Source organism: Arachis ipaensis, chromosome B5, assembly GCF_059453495.1.
Source record: "Arachis ipaensis isolate K30076 ecotype BB chromosome B5, ASM5945349v1, whole genome shotgun sequence".
NCBI lineage: Eukaryota > Viridiplantae > Streptophyta > Magnoliopsida > Fabales > Fabaceae > Arachis > Arachis ipaensis.
In genome coordinates this window covers 7,323,219-7,341,124 of record NC_142440.1, presented here as the reverse complement: position 1 = coordinate 7,341,124, position 17,906 = coordinate 7,323,219, and the positions used below count along the sequence as shown (strand labels likewise).

Genomic DNA, 17,906 nt, shown 5'->3' with positions numbered 1-17,906 from the left:
AGAGTATAATTAGGATCAATTAGCATTATTTAACATATCTGAATATTTATTATAGGATATTACATCTTTATTATTTCGACTTTCTTAACACTTATAAATACTCTTCTATATTGTATCATTTTACACAACTTGAATACACATAAACCTTTTCTCTACTGTCTCTTTTACCCTTTCTAATAATACAATTTAACTTAGTTAGAAGTTTATTATTTTATATATATATATATATATATATATATATATATATATATATGACAGAATAAAATTGTAAAAATAATCTTTTTATCACTTTGGATATTTTAACTTTTTTTTCCTCTTTACGTGTTGATCCATTAGGGTAAAACAAACCGAAAAGCAACAAATTCGGAACTGAACCAACGTATGAACTCTCCCCAAATCTCTCTTCAAATCCTGAAAATAAGGCAACCAACGGATAAAGGTCCCATCCAGTCTGATAAGTGTGCATAACCACCCTCAACATACCCCATTATATACGAATTGCTCACTCAGTTGTAAGTACGCAATTTCACTCTAGTTTTCTTCTAAACTCTCTCATACTCATACTGACTTGAGCGTTGGAGTCCCTTTTTAGGTGCCCAACACCGCCTCCCCAAAAGAAGACGACATTCCGCTCCCCTCACTCCAAGGAAAGCTGGTTTGAATATCATCAAGACGAGTTATACCTCGGAGTTTACTCTCATACCGGAACATTTGGCGCCCACCATGGGCCCAAAAATTCTCTAACCCCACTTTTTTTTACTCTGTACATTTTTTATCTCCTCTTCTTTCTGCAGGACACAAAAAATGGCGGACGAGCAAAGCCATGCTCCCTCTAATATCAACCAATCGGAGATCTTGGCAATCAATGAGGCCCTCAGGGCCGAGAACCAGAGGATGGCCGAGCTCCTGCGGCAGATGGAGCACGATCGTACCAAGGGGGAACACAAAAACACCGAACAAAAAGAGGACAATGATGAGCATACCTTAGAAACCAAGCAAACCACCCCCAAGACCACAAAAACAATCGTCAAAAGAACCAACCCCTTTACAAAACAAGTTATGAACTTCAAAATGCCCGAGAATCTCACCTTACCATCAACCCTAAAACCCTACCAAGGAATAGGAGATCCAAATGTACACGTCACTAAATTCTACGCCATGATGTTCATGAATAAAGAATCCGACCCCATCCTGTGCCGAACCATCCCAACCTTCCTGGACGGGGCCGCTCTCATCTAGTTCTCCAACTTACCCGATGGTTCCATCTCAAACTTTGATGAGTTGGCCGACCAGTTCATAAATCACTTTGCTGCGTCAAAAATCTATGTCCACAACTCCGACTATTTGAGTACCATTAAACAGGGACCAAATGAAAGCCTAAAAGACTACATGACCAGGTTTGCAGAAGCAACCAACGAAATACCTAACTTAAATCTCGAAGTCCATCTCCACGCCCTGAAAAGCAGCCTCCAACCAGGGAAGTTTCAGGAATCCATTGTAATAGCAAAGCCGAAGACCCTGGCCGAGTTTCGAGAAAAAGCAACAACTCAAATCGAAGTGGAGGAGTTCCGAGCACTGCGGAGAGCAGAAAAATCTACCCCAAACAAGGAGGAAGAAAGACGAAGCAGAAACCCGGCCAGCAGGACAGACTAGAGGCCATTCAGACTAACCCCTAAGTTCGACACGTACACTCCCTTTAACACAAAAAGGGAGGACATCGTGAAAGATATACTGCATTCCAAGCTCATCAAACCACCAAACAGAGCTGGCACTTACCAGGACCAGAGGCACGTGGACAGATCCAAGTATTGCGCTTTTCACCAAAAGTACGGCCAGTCGGCCACACCACAGACGACTGTGTGATAGCAAAGGACATCCTCAAAAAACTGGCACACCAGGAACTGTTAGACAAATACATAGACACTCGCAGACGAAGAAAAAACATCGAAGACCTCGGCCACCAACAGAAAACAATTGACAACTTCCGCAACAAGGGAAGAAAGGTAGACAATGATAACAATCCACCCCGCAGAATAATAAACTTCATTTCTGGTGGTTTTGCAGGTGGAGGATGCACGAACTTGGCTAGAAAGAGGTCGTACTGAGCTATGATGGCTATGGCAGAATCATCTATGCCTCAGCCAACGAACAAGGACAAACCAGGAATATCGTTCAGCCCCGAGGACTATAAGGCCGTCGATCGAAACCTAGACGACCCCATAGTCATTATGGCACAAGTCGAAGAACCTCTGGTAAAAAAGATCCTTATGGACCCAGGGAGCAGCGCCGACGTATTGTTCTACTCAACATTCCAAAGGATGAACCTGAGCGACAAAGTCCTACAACCATCATCCGGGGAATTGGTAGGTTTCTCGGGTGAGCGAGTCTCTATCCGAGGTTACATTTGGTTACGAACGACCTTTGGGGACTACCCCAATAGCAGAACTTTAGAAATACAATATCTTGTATTCGATTGCAAAAGCCCCTATAACATTATTCTGGGCAGACCATCGTTGAATGCATTCAACGCTATTGTTTCCACTGTACATTTGTGTGTCAAGTTTCTTTCACAGGACAACAAAGTGGTGACGATCCATGGAGACCAAAAGGAGGTCAGACAGTGCTATAACGCCAGCTTAAAGGGCGAATAGCCAAAGCAACTCGACCAACAATATGTCCAGGCAGTGTACAACTCAGAACAATTACCTCCTCTGGTAGACCTAGATCCGAGGACCAACCACCAAGAGCGCCCAATGCCACTTGACGACCTCACTAAAGTGCAATTAACAAACAGCGAGAACAAATATACATACCTCGGAAACGTGCTAAGAGATACAGAACGAGCTCAAATGGTGGAACTCTTAAGACAAAATGTTGATCTGTTCGCCTGGACACCAGCAGATATGCCAGGAATAGACCCAAACGTCATCTGCCACAACCTGGCAATCAACCCGTCAATCCGACCTATAGCTCAGAAGAAAAGACACCTCGGCACCGACAAAAGGATAACCTCATTGGAGGAAACCCAGAAACTACTAACCGCTAGATTCATCAAGGAACTCCGATACTCCACATGGTTAGCCAACGTGGTAATGGTAAAGAAGAACAATGGTAAATGAAGGATGTGCGTCGACTACACAGACCTCAACAAAGCCTGTCCAAAGGACGCATACCCCCTCCTGTACATCGACAAACTTGTTGATAACTCCTCTGGCTTCCAATGCTTAAGTTTCATGAATGCCTACTCCGGTTACAACCAAATCCTAATGCATGAGGCCGACCAAGATAAGACTGACTTTATCACTGACAATGGTAACTTCTGCTACAAGGTCATGCCATTCGGACTCAAAAATGCAGGCGCCACCTACCAACGCCTCATGGATAAAATCTTCTCAAAACAAATCGGAAGAAATATAGAAGTCTATGTCGATGACATGGTAGCAAAATCAACACTTACAGCACACCATGTTGAGGACCTAACAGAAATATTCCAACAACTCCGAAGATACAATATGAAGCTCAATCCAAAAAAGTGCACCTTCAGAGTACAAAGCGAAAAATTCCTCGGCTTCATGTTCACATGCCGAAGAATTGAGGCAAACCCCGAAAAATGCCAGGCCATAATCAACATGCGAAGCCCGAGGACAGTCAAAGAAATACAGCAACTAACTGGACAGCATTAGCAAGATTCCTGCCCTATATAGTGCAACGGTCACATCACTTTTTCAGAAACTTGAGAAAACAAGAAAAGTTCCATTGGTCCGAGCAATGCGAACAGCCTTTACGGAACTCAAAGCTATACTTTCAACTCCTCCAATCCTCCAAACACCAGAAACAGGTAAACCATTATATTTATACTTATCCATCACTAACCATGCTATCAGTTCTGTACTAGTAATAGAGACAGAAAAGCACCAGCACCCGGTATACTTCGTCAGCAAATCACTTCAAGGCGCTGAGAACCGCTATCCAAAATTAGAGAAATTAGCTCTAGCTCTCATCATGACGGCTAGACGTCTACGACACTACTTCCAAAGTCATACCATCGTGGTCAAAACAGAACAGCCCTTAAGACAGATACTGACAAAACCCGAACTAGCAGGACAGCTAATCAAGTGGTCTATCGAACTATTAGAATATGACATCCAGTACCAATCCAGAGGCGCCATCAAATCACAAGCACTAGCTGATTTCATTGCAAAACTCACCCCAGAAGACCAAGCTCATAGAGATAATCTATGGACGCTATACGTCGACGGAGCCTCAAACAGCAAAGGCTTCGGAGCAGGAATATTCCTCGAAAGCAATCAAGGAATACAACTCAAACAATCACTACAGTTCACCTTCCATGCCAGTAACAACCAGGCAGAGTATGAAGCCTTAATAGCTGGACTATGGCTAGCACATACCATGGGAATAAAACAGATAAATGTCAAATGCGACTCCCTCTTGGTGGTACAACAAGTAACAGATAACTTTCAGGTAAAAGATCCCCTGCTTAAAAAATACAACACAATGGTAGGTAACCTTATAAGAAATTTCCATAAATTTAGTATTTTCCATATACCTCGGGAATAAAACAACAGAGCGGACCTCCTCTCAAAATTAGCAACCACAAGAAGCCAAGACAAAACCCCTATACTATCACAACTAACACTGGACGAGCCCAGTGTTACGCTAACAACAGTTGCAAGTGTCTCGCAGGAAGACGAATAGAGATCACCACTCATAAACTATCTGAAGACAGGACTCATACCAAACAACATCCAAGACCCAAAGAAATTCAAAAGACGAGCGAGCTTCTACACCATACTTGGAACCGAGCTATACAAGAGGGGATTCACGAGACCCCTCCTTCGATGCCTAAGCACAACCGAAGCAAAGCTGGCCATGGACGAAGTCCACGAAGGAGTATGCGGCACACACATCGGAGGCCGAAGCCTAGCCGCCAAAATCCTCCGAGATGGTTATTATTGGCCGACAATAAAGCAAGATTGCATGCATAAAGTAAACCACTGCGATCAATGTCAATGCCACGCGCCAATAATCCACAACCCAGCCGAGCAGTTACACACGTCCGAGGTATGCTGGCCATTCAATAAATGAGGGCTAGACATCCTCGGACCATTTCCTCCCACTCTAGGCCAGGTTAAGTTTCTAATTGTTGCTATAGATTATTTTACCAAATGGATAGAGGCTATACCATTGGCAAAAATCACTTCTGAAAAAATGATCTCTTTTGTATAGAAAAACATACTATGCCGTTTTGGTATCTCTCAATTCATTATTACTGATAACGGCAGACAATTTATAGATCAACGATTCACAAACTTTTTACAAAATTTCAAAATAATCCAACAATTCTCCTCAGTTAAACATCCATAAACTAACAGTCTAGCCGAGGCCGCCAATAAGATAATTTTGCAGGAACTTAAAAAGAAACTAGAAGACTCAAAAGAAGAGTGGGCTGAGCTCATCCTTGAAGTGATTTGGAGCTACAACACCACCGAACAATCATCAACAAAAGAAACACCCTTCAGACTAGTATACGGGTGTGACGCTATGATACCAATTGAGGTATCCTACAAAGTAACAGAACCACAAGTACAAGTGAAAGCGACAACATAGAAAGAAGAAAGGCCGAGCTCGACCTCACAGAGGAAGATCGAGACAGATCAACGCTCCAGCAGCTAGCAACAAAACGAGCTATAGCCCGGAAATACAATAAGAAGATCAAACCCAGGACATTCTCAGAAGGAAACCTCGTACTTAGAAAAGTCAAAGACATACGAAAGCCACAAGGACATGGCAAACTAGGTGCAAACTGGGAAGGACCATTCAAAGTGCACAAAATTATCGGCAAGGGGGCTTACAAAATACAAAAGCTTGATGGAACTATTCTACCAAACACATGGAACATATCCTCCCTAAAGTTGTATTCCAGCTAATTTATAAGTCTTTCACGGTGATGCACTCTTTTTTCTACTACCAGATTTTTTTCCCTAAGGAGGGTTTTGCTGGAGAGGTTTTAATGAGGCACACCACCCCGCACTTTCCAACAAAATAATATTACGAACTATAAACCTATCTCTACTGCACTACTTTATCAAATTTCCAACAAACAAATACCACCTATTGTGTACTCAAGCAAACTTATCAAATATCGAAAAATACAATTGAATATACCAACTCAACGCTCCCACGATCCTACAACCCAACCCATCAATCAGAAAACACAATCTATCCAAACCCAATACGAATCAACTAATACAAAATGTTTGCAAGCACTAGTCTAAATATATTAAAGGAGCAATAAGCAAACCTCTACTCGAGGAAACAGTTTCAATTGCATATTCACCAAAAAGTACTAACATCCGCCCTCTAAAGGCACAACAAACAAAACATAACTAGTACGAAAGCCATCACACAAATAAAAGCTTTACAATAACTAGGAATCAGGATTCTTGCCCTGACCCTCAATATTGTCATCATCCTCAACCAATTCGCCCCCAACAATAACTTTACAAGGATTCATCCTTGACAAATCGCCATCTGGCACCAGAAACTTCGCCTGCTCATCAGCTGACGTTGCGATTTTTGCCAGTAAAGAATTTCATAAAAACAGTCGCGTTGTAGATATAGTCTCTAAACCAACAAAAATCCCTTCGTACAAACGTTTTGGTTGTCACAAGTAACAAACCCCTAAATAAATTGATAACCGAAGTATTCAAATCTCGGGTCGTCTTCTCAAGGAACTGCAGGGAAGTATGTTCTTATTATTGGTTATGGAGATTGTAAATTGGGGTTTTGAGAGTGAGGAGCAAATGGTTTAATTAGCAATTAAAGTAAATGAAGAACATGTAAATTAAATGGCAAGTAAAATAAATAAATAATTGTAAATAAACTTTTGGCAAGGTATGGGAAATTAGAGGTCCTATCCTAACTATCCTTATCAATGATGATGAGAATTGAATCTTAATTCTACTTTGTTAACCTTTACTAAGATAAAGGAAGGTCAAGGGATTAATTGGTTTGATATTTGAATCCTATTTATTTCCTAAGAAAAGATTGGGATTATTGAAGTCAATTTAATTAACAAAGGTAATAATTATCAATCATGCTTGAGTTTGATAACTCCTGAGTTACTGATTTCTTAACCAAGACCAAAAGGAGAAAAGTAAATCTATTGGAATAAAAATGTCTTCAGATGGGAATAACAATAATGTATATAAAATAAAGTAAGATTAAACTAAAATACCTCAAATAACATTAATTCAAAAGAGTAATCTGTAACATGGAAGAATTCATAAATCAAATTGCAAAAGTAAATAAAAAGGAATATTGAACCTGATAAAGAGATAATCCTGAAAGCGAATAAAATCCTAATTCTAAATCCTAATCCTAAAGAGAGAGGAGAGAATCTCCCTCTCAAAACTAAATCTAAATCATGAAAACTAACTAAAGTGGAGACTCTCTTTGAATGGATGCATTCCTCACTTCATAACCTCTGGTCTATGCCTTCTGGACTTGGATTTGGGCCAAAAAAAGGCTTCAGAATTTGCTGGGAGCGTTTTCTGCAATTTCTGGTGCGTGGCCTCTGTCACGCGTCCGTGTGGGTCACGCGGTCGCGTCATTCAGAGTTTTTCTTTTCACGCGGTCGTGTCAGTCATGCGACCGCGTCATATGTGTGTCGCTCGAGGCACGCGGTCGCGTCAGTCATGCGGCCGCGTCGCCCATGCGATCGCGTGGCTGCCAGTTTCTTCACAAACTCCGTTTTATGCTTTCCTTCCATTTTTGTATGTTTCCTTTCCATCCTTTGAGTCATTCCTGCCTTAGAAGATCTGAAACTAATCAACACACTAATCACGGCATCGAATGGAAATAAAGGTAATTAAAATAATTAATTTTAAAGTATAGGAAACATGTTTTTCACATACATCACATAATAAGGAAGGGAAAGTAAAACCATGCAAATAATATGAATAAGTGGGTGAAGAATTGAATAAATCACTCAGATTAAGCACAAAATATATCATAAAATATGGGTTTATCAACCTCCCCACACTTAAACAATAGCATGTCCTCATGCTAAGCTCAAGAGAAGCTATAAAAGTAGTGAAGAGGAATGATAGAATGTATGAAATGCAACTTATCTGTATGAATGCAACTACATGCAAAAATATTTCTACCTACTTGGTTAAAAGTAAATAAGCTCTTCAAGACAAACATAAATCAGATTTCACTAATTCAAATCATACAACAGAAAGCAAGTGAACTTGTAAGAAGATAGCTCATGAAAGCAGGGAACATAGAATTAAGTATTGAACCCTTACTGGTAATGTATATCACTCTAATCTCTCAAGTGTCTAGGGTTAATCACTCTATTCTTCTCTAATCATGCCTTCTAAACCTTGTTCTTCCTCTAACCAATCAACAAATATTTAGCATACTAATGCAAACATCACGATGTCTTTTCAATGTTGTAATGGGGCTAAGGTAAGGGTAAGGGTATTTGTATATGGCTAAGTGAGCTTTATAAATTGAATCTTTAATTAACCTAAGCTTTCACCTAACATACATATACTCTATATAACTCTAGAATCATGCCTAGCTACCCATAGTCTTCACTTTTGCATTACATACTCATGTATCAATTTTTCTTTAATTTCATCACATGTGCATTGATCTTCTATTAACTTAACATTGGGGTAATTTTGTCCCCTTATTTATTTATTTATATTATATATTTTTTTCTCTTTTTCTTTTTCTCTTCTTTTTTTTTATTATATATATATATTAGAGAGACATAAAAAGTAGAATAACATATCAATGCATATGAAATTTTTAATTTTCTGTTTTACATGAGTAGGTACCCAAATTTTCCAATATTCAAAATTAGAAACATGATACATTTTCTTATTAACCCAAGTTCCCACAGTTTCTCCACACTTAATTGTTGCACAATCCCTATCTTAAGCTAACCAAAGATTCAATTGGGATATTTAATTGTTTTTCTGCTTAAGGCTAGTGATGTGGTAAAATACAGAACAAATGGGGATTAAAAGGCTCAAAGTGGCTGACAAGGGTGATTTAAAGGGTAGGCTTATTTGGGATAAGTGAGCTAAAATCAAACAATGGCCTCAATCATATGCAAGCATGTAAATACACTAAATAATGGACATATAGATTAGAACAAAATATAGATTACAATCATAGAGAAGGAAACACACAGGAATAAAATATTTATGGTTAAATAATGTAACCATATAAATGATCTCAAATCTCACAGGTTGTGTGTTCTTTAGCTATAATTCATGTTCCAAATACAACTTCCAAACAAGTTTTAACATAAATTTTTTTTCAATTTAAATTAGTGAAATTTTTTAAAAATAGAGTCCTAAAAAGGAATTTATTACTTTAACCAAGTAGTAACTAAATGCACAAAATCAAATAAACATGCAATCAAATATGCAGATGCGACAACTAACAAGGAAAATAAATCATTGGTGTTGATATAGAAGAGTGACTAACCCATGGAGATCGGTATCGACCTCCCCACACTTTAAAGATTGCACCGTCCTCGGTGCATGCTAAGATGTGCAGGTGGACGGGTTGTTCCAACTGATGCTTTTCTTCAAGGATTGTGCAGATGGACTTGTCTGTCTTCCCCCATGTAAACGTCTTCCGGTCCTCTTTCTGGTGGCCATCTTGAAAGAAAAAGGGAAGAAAAGTAACCCAAAACAAAGAAAAAATCAAATAAAATATGGGTTGGTTAATGCCAAATAATGAGGGTCTCAATTACACGGTGGCTACAACATGCAAATGAGAAAACAGTAGAAGTACATGGAAAATCAAGAGTGCAAAAAATTGCAAAAATAGGGAAGAGAGTGTGGGTAAGGAAAGATAATAAAAAATTATGTCAATGTAAAAATAATACAGGTATAAATGATTGGCATTGATATAAATAATATTACCTATCCAGAATAAAACAAGTCATAAGCACCAAGAAAATACCAGAAAAGATGTAACAGTTGAATAAGAAATTTTTAACACCAATGGAAAAATAATAAATTTAGAAAAGAAAATAAAAATATGCACAAAATTAAAATGCAATGAATGAAAATATGCAATTAAATTAAATAAAATAGAATGAAGGTGAAAAGGAATGAGAAGTGAAAGAAATAAAGTAAGAAAGAAGGAAGAAAGAATAAGAAAAGATAGAAAAATTAGGATTAGAGAAGAAAAGATAAGAAAAGTGGCTGATCTGGATATTCTGTGCGCCGCTTGTGACGCGGACGCGTGAGTGATGCGGTCGCGCGGATAGCGCTTCTATGAAATGACGCGGACGCGTCATCCACGCGGGTGCGTGGATCGATCTGTGCCATTAGCGCGAGGGCAGCCGCGCGGTCGCGTAACTTTCTGTTTGAAGCTCATATTGCCAAATTTTAGGGTGACGCGGTCGCGTGGGGGACGCGATCGCGTGGTTGGCCAATATTGGGACATGATGCGGACGCGTGAGGCACGCGGTCGCGTGAGATGGACTGCGCGTCCAGCGCCAGTCTAGCACCACTCTAGCACAACTTTCGGCTGTGCACCCTTTTTACGTCGAAATTCAGGTCACGCGGCCGCGTGAGTGACGCGGTCGCGTGGGAGGCCAGTATTCCCACTCGACGCGGATGCGTGGGACGATTTGTGCCACTGGCACACCTCTAGCCACGCTCTCGCGTGACTCTCTGTTCGATTGCTTTTTCTTCCTGAGGCACATACGACGCGGACGCGTCGGCGATGCTGTCGTGTCGCGTGCGAAAATCTTTTTTTTTTTATAATCTGAAAAAAATGCAGAATGCAGTGCTAATATGGATGTGATGCAAAACTCCAGGTTCAATATAATAAAATAAAATAAAACTCGAAAATAAATAAAACTAAATAAAAATGAAAAAGGGACGATCATACCATGGTGTGTTGTCTCCAACCTAGCACTTTTAGTTAAAGTCCTTAAGTTGGACATTGGATGAGCTTTCTGTTATGGCGGCTTATGCTTAAATTCATCCATAAATCTCCACCAATTCTTGGAATGCCAATGGCCTCCGGGGTCCCAAACTAGGCATGTGAAGCTTCTAAGCAGCTTCAAACAGATTGTCAAGCTCCCGGGGTGATGATTGTCAGCATAGATTCCAGGATCCCAAACTTTGCTTTTAAATCCGCCTTCGTCTTGATCTATACTTTTCTATCTAGGCGGTTTAGAAATTAGATTCTTACCAGGATACCCAAACGTTTTCTGAGATCCATCTGATTGATCATGGTGCCAATCCGTGCACTTCGAGTTGAAGCGTGGAACCTTATTGAACCTTGTGCACCAGCTCTGAGTACGAGCCATTTCCCTTTTACTCTTAAAGCCACAGAGAGCTCTAAGCTGGCCATCTGTTTCAAGCAAACCATATTCAAGTGGAAAAATACAGTTAAAGGTTAAGGATTGTACCCACTTAAAACTTGTATTGGGTGGTAATGGCCTTGGGATAGGTGGTTCCAGTGGTTCTGTGAGTTCTACTCCCTTGTGCTCTTCTGTGAAATTCTCCACTTCCTTGCAAGATTCTTCAAATGTATCCATGTCCTAATCAAAGTCATCTATGTATTTCTCATCACTTAAGTCATAGACTGGAGGTTGAGAGAAATCTACCTCCGCGTCATCTTCGTATTTACTTGGGGAAGATTCTTCGATCTCAGAGAATTCACTCGCGGATGCAAGTTCATTACTAGGAGAACTTGACTTGTGACTATCATCATCAAGGAAATTTGCCTCTTGGGTTATTCTGTCTAGTTCTTCATGAAAGACTTGCTCTGGGGATTGCGCACAATCCTCCTTAGCATCAATTGTAACATCCTTGACAGAATGCTCCACAACTTTGGATTCCCATGGATGTTCAGCATCTCCTAAGTCTTCAACCAACTCTTCTTCTTCAATAATAACAGCTTCCTCTACTTGTTCCAGTACAAAGCCATGCTCTGTCTTGTCCACTGGAGTTTCTAGTATCTCCTTCATACTACGCTCTTCATTAGATTGTCCACATGGGGCTGTGGGAGGTCCTTGAATGCTCGAACGTCTAGAAGATAATTGACTTACTGCTTGCTTCAGTTGATGAAGGGTTGTTTGAAGTCGATTTACTGTTTCCTTGAGGCGAATCTCTGATTCTCGAGGTGATAGATTTGGATATGGTACAGGGGAAAGTAGTGGTGTTTGGGAGTAATTGGATTGAAATCGGGGTAAATGCGGATCATGTGGTGGCGAATGGTGAAAAGGAGCTTGTGAGTGTGGTGGTTCGAAGTTGTGTTGAGAGGATGGTCTATAAGCACAGGGTGGGGCTTGTTGGTAATTACAAGGTTGTCCACCACGTCTATTTGCTTGGTATGCATTGTAGAATGGTCTTTGTCCATGATATCTTGGAGGGTGTTGTTTCCTAAAGGGTTGATCAGATCCTCTTGGCTCCTTCCATCTTTGATTGCTCTGACCTTGATGCATGTTCCTATTGTAACTTCCATTCCTTTCAATAACATTAGAACCAAACTCAAAGCGATAGGGGTGAGAATTCATAGTAGCTAATAGAAATAAAAAGGGGAAAATAAAGACAAATAAACAAGTAAAAGAAAAATATTTACAATAACCAATAATAAGGCACACGATTGCAGTTCCCCGGCAACGACGCCATTTTGACGTTGCGATTTTTGCCAGTAAAGAATTTCATAAAAACATTCGCGTTGTAGATATAGTCTCTAAACCAACAGAAATTCCTTCGTACAAACGTTTTAGTTGTCACAAGTAACAAACCCCTAAATAAATTGATAACCGAAGTATTCAAACCTCGGGTCGTCTTCTCAAGGAACTGCAGGGAAGTATGTTCTTATTATTGGTTATGGAGATTGTAAATTGGGGTTTTGAGAGTGAGGAGCAAATGGTTTAATTAGCAATTAAAGTAAATGAAGAACATGTAAATTAAATGGCAAGTAAAATAAATAAATAACTATAAATAAACTTTTGGCAAGGTATGAGAAATTAGAGGTCCTATCCTAGCTATCCTTATCAATGATGATGAGAATTGAATCTTAATTCCACTTTGTTAACCTTTACTAAGATAAAGGAAGTTCAAGGGATTAATTGGTTTGATCTTCGAATCCTATTTATTTCCTAAGAAAAGATTGGGATTATTGAAGTTCAATTTAATTAACAAAGATAACAATTATCAATCACGCTTGAGTTTGATAACTCCTGAGTTACTGATTTCTTAACCAAGACCAAAAGGAGAAAAGTAAATCTACTGGAATAAAAATGTCTTCAGATGGGAATAACAATAATGTACATAAAATAAAGCAAGATTAAACTGAAATACCTCAAATAACATTAATTCAAAAGAGTAATCTGTAACATGGAAGAATTCATAAATCAAATTGCAAAAGTAAATAAAAAGGAATATTGAACCTGATAAAGAGATAATCTTGAAAGCGAATAAAATCCTAATTCTAAATCCTAATCCTAAAGAGAGAGGAGAGAATCTCCCTCTCAAAACTAAATCTAAATCATGAAAACTAACTAAAGTGGAGACTCTCTTTGAATGGATGCATTCTCCCACTTCATAACCTCTGGTCTATGCCTTCTGGACTTGGATTTGGGCCAAAAATCGCTTCAGAATTTGCTGGGAGCGTTTTCTGTAATTTCTAGTGCGTGGCCTCTGTCACGCGTCCGCGTGGGTCACGCGGTCGCGTCATTCGGAGTTTTCCTTGTCACGCGGTCGCGTCAGTCATGCGGCCGCGTCAATGCCTTTTCGCGCTGGCATGCGGCCGCGTCGCCCATGCGATCGCGTGGCTGCCAGTTTCTTCAGAAACTCCATTTTATGCTTTCCTTCCACTTTTGTATGTTTCCTTTCCATAATTTGAGTCATTCCTGCCTTAGAAGATCTGAAACTACTCAACACACTAATCACGGCATCGAATGGAAATAAAGGTAATTAAAATAATTAATTTTAAAGCATAGGAAACATGTTTTTCACATACATCACATAATAAGGAAGGGAAAGTAAAACCATGCAAATAATATGAATAAGTGGGTGAAGGATTGAATAAATCACTCAGATTAAGCACAAAATATATCATAAAATATGGGTTTATCAGCAGCCCTATCAAACCCAGCTGCAAACATTTCGAGACCATGATTCTCCTTCTCATCCTCAGCCTGCTTCTTTTTAACTCCAAGCACAATAATCCTAGCTTCAAGAGAGGCTTTCTCCTCACCGGACTTCTTCAAAGTCGCCTCAGCCTCCTTAAGTTTTTCCCCCAATTGGTTCACCAGATCCAATGGATCACGAAGCTTACCACTCTTTTCCACATTCTCACGCATAAGCTGATCCATTGCAGTTTTGTCAAATACATCCCTGGAACGCTTCAATTCCTCGGTCCAACCAACTCACATTAAGCGAGCTCCAATACCCTGAAGAAAAGCACAAATGTGAACACCAACCAAACACATACAACACAAAAAGCAAAACCGTACAATATACCTGTAAATACTGGGCCACTCCAACCTCGCCAACTTCGTGAATGAGCTTAACGTCAGGGTTCTGAACATGCTCGTCAGCCATCACAGTGAAAGGAAAATGCTCGCTCCACAAGGATGTCAAATCATCATCCCCCCTATAACTATGCAATATTTTCTGATTCTCCGTAAACTTCTTCACTTGATCCAGGTTAACCTCACCTTCTATTTCTTCCTCGACCACATTCTTATTTTTCTTTACCTCACCTCTCTTCCTCTTAAAGTCAATTTTCTTGGGAGATGGCTGATTGACCTCGGCACCCCTCTCCCCCATAGCCTGACTAGTCGAACCTTGCTTCTTGACGTTCTTAGTCTGGAAAAAATCCCGCAAGCTGGACGAAGTCACTTTTGGTGCCTTCTCAACTACAAGCACAACAAAAATACATCAACGTTTACAAACACAGAGCATATATATACAACAATGAAACAAGGCAGTTACCTATATATCCATCAAGAGCATCCCTATCACCTTCTAACTCAAGGAGCTCAAAGACAGATAGCAAACTCGATGAAGAAATATGATTAACTAAAAACTCCACAAGCATTTCATTCCTATACTCCATCTCGTCCATACCAAGTATCTGCCTAGGTCTAGGAACCCAGAACAAAAGAAACCTTTCCAGGAAACACTCGTCAACAAACCAGGGATATTCCCCTTCAACAACACCTACCTTCAGAAACATGGATTTAAACCCCTTATACGAAGACCTATACAAACTAAATATAGCACGGCCAGAAACACTGGCAAGATTTAACCAACAACCCCGCCTAACCCCCTTACATTGAAACAACGCAAAGAAAACTTCCAGCGAAGGCTCAACCTCCAAACAACCCATCAGAATTTGAAATGCCCTAACAAACACCCACGAGTTAGGATGCAACTGTGATGGTGCACAGTTCAACTGCATCAACACACCACATTCGAACTCAGAGAACGGGAATCTAACACCCAAGTCTACAAAAATACAGCTATAAATAAAAAAGAATTCAAACCCCTCCCCACGATGATAAACATGATCATCAGCAGCGCACGGAAGAAACTTAAGCTTTACATCACTACCCTCCCTAAACCAGCAAGAAGCAGAATCCAACTGTGCAATACTACACTCATCATCAAACACAGAAACATACTCCTTCACTGATTCAGCAACCCAAGCAAAAGGATTCACCGGATCCCAAACCCACACATCCTCAACAAGTTTCACCTATGTCTTTACAACCGCCCCTACTTCTACCTTCTTCCCTTTCTCCATTTTCCCAATAACAATACACAAGACGAAGAGAACAAAAACGAGACAAGTAAAGGAAGAGCAAACTAACCTTTACTCATCTTTCGCAAACAAAGGAGAAAGAAAAACAAAATTCCAAAGACACCGGGTACACCAACAATCCAAAACCAACCAGCCTACTACCCTCTCCACAAGCGTTACACCTCCCAGAACGAACCCCAACCGTCCAACGTGCGGGTCATATCAATTAATCAACGGTCTGATCTCCACAATCACTCTGTTCCCCAACACGCATTAAATGCATTTTTCTTTTCCCCAAAACTCTCTCTCTAAAAACACATCCCGCAAAAAATTCAAAATAAAACCTATTACACTCCACAAAATTCCAATGAACAAGTTAAGCTTGGGGCTCCGAGTTATAGCTCGACGCGAAAACCAAAAATCACCTCGAACCTCAGTTCCGAGTTATAACTCACTAGTAGAAGCTTAACATGTTCATGACTCCAAAACAGGTCAACCTTGGGGGATATGATCCGTTAGGATAAAACAAACCGAAAAGCAACAAACTCGGAACTGAACCAACGTATGAACTCTCCCCAAATCTCTCTTTAAATCCCGAAAATAAGACAACCAACGAATAAAGGTCCCATCCAGTCCGATAAGTGTGCATAACCACCCTCAATAGACCCCATTATATACGAATTGCTCACTCAGTTGTAGGTACGCAATTTCACTCTAGTTTTCTTGTAAACTCTCTCATACTCATACTGACTTGAGCGTTGGAGTCCCTTTTCAGGTGCCCAACGCCGCCTCCCCAGAAGAAGACGACGTTCCGCTCCCCTTACTCCAAGAAAAGCTGGTTTGAATGTCATCAAGACGAGTTATACCTCGGAGTTTACTCTCATACCGGAACACGTGTAATTTTGTTTTGCATTAACTTTGTTTATTTAATGATGAAATATATTCATGTTAATTCTATCATATAATAGTTTATTTTTCTTCTACGTATTTTGATTTGTATAGTTACTATTGATCTTGCTGTTTTTATTTTCTTGAATTATTATTTTTTTTATGACAATTTAAATAAAAAAACAAAGAAAGAAAAAAAACGATGACCAAAAGCGAAGGCTAGAAGCCTAAAGCAGCAACATCATTTCTCGACATTCTTATTATTAATATGAACTTTATTATTTCTTTTCTAACATTCTTTAATATGAGCTTCTTTTTTTTCTTTATTATTATTATTAATATTTTTATTATTTTCTTCTCTAATTATAAATCTCCTTATAATAGCTATATTGGTCTAATAGATTTTTTCCTATTTTTTGTCAAAAATAATTTATATTAGGAGAAAAAAAGAAGATACAAATTAAATTTTAAAATTCAAATAAATTTAAATAGGATGTGCAAAGGATAACTATTGAATTCATTTGGTAGATTTAAACTCTTTGTATTATCATTATTGAAAATTTCAAATATTATTATAAAATTTTAAATATCTTTTATCTTAAATTATATATTCTACCATATATTTGAAGAATTTCATCTTTTTTGAAATAAGTGTGACATTATATATTTTTTTGGATGCAAATTGATAATAAAGTTGAAGTGAGTAACAAAATTGATTATATAATAAGATACAAATTTTTAAAATTTCTAGCATAATGGACAAATTTTTAGTTTCAAAATAAATTTACTCTATTTTTTATCTTTCATTTGAATTTTTTTATAATTTTTTTATTTTCTTAATTAATTATGATTGTAATAATTCATCACAAATTTGTATTTTATAGAGAAAATTTATCAATCATAAAATACAGAAGACTTAACCAAAAAATATAAAAATATTGATTAATCACAAAATAAAAAATTATGAATTGTACTTTAATTATGTTGTAAGATACAAATTGGGGCTATTTAAAATTATTTTTTTACTATTAATGTTAACTTAAATTATAATAAGGTAAAAAGTAAAAATTATATATAATAATTTAATTTAATTATTTATACTACCAAAATTATTCTTTATTCTATCCCATTCATTTTTATTCATTGGTGATCTTTAATTGCCTATTTTAAATAAAAATTTGAATTGA

At 38.7% G+C, this 17,906-nt stretch overlaps 1 protein-coding gene across 1 annotated transcript; it reads left to right on the top strand.

The window, feature by feature from the left end:
• Positions 1-2,111: 2,111 nt before the first annotated feature.
• Positions 2,112-3,119, top strand: LOC148563291 (uncharacterized). The gene is made up of 2 exons (XM_088486720.1): positions 2,112-2,612; positions 2,682-3,119. Exons 1-2 carry the CDS (start codon positions 2,112-2,114, stop codon positions 3,117-3,119), a joined length of 939 nt encoding a protein of 312 aa, XP_088342846.1.
• The last annotated feature ends 14,787 nt before the right edge of the window (positions 3,120-17,906 follow it).

What these genes read in the sequence shown, in the direction of transcription:
- LOC148563291 (XM_088486720.1), top strand. Translation starts at nt 2,112, where the DNA reads ATGGCTATGGCAGAATCATCTATGCCTCAGCCAACGAACAAGGACAAA. An exon ending in TCCATGGAGACCAAAAGGAG is followed by an intron (nt 2,613 to 2,681) that starts GTCAGACAGTGC and finishes CAATATGTCCAG; the next exon opens with GCAGTGTACAACTCAGAACA.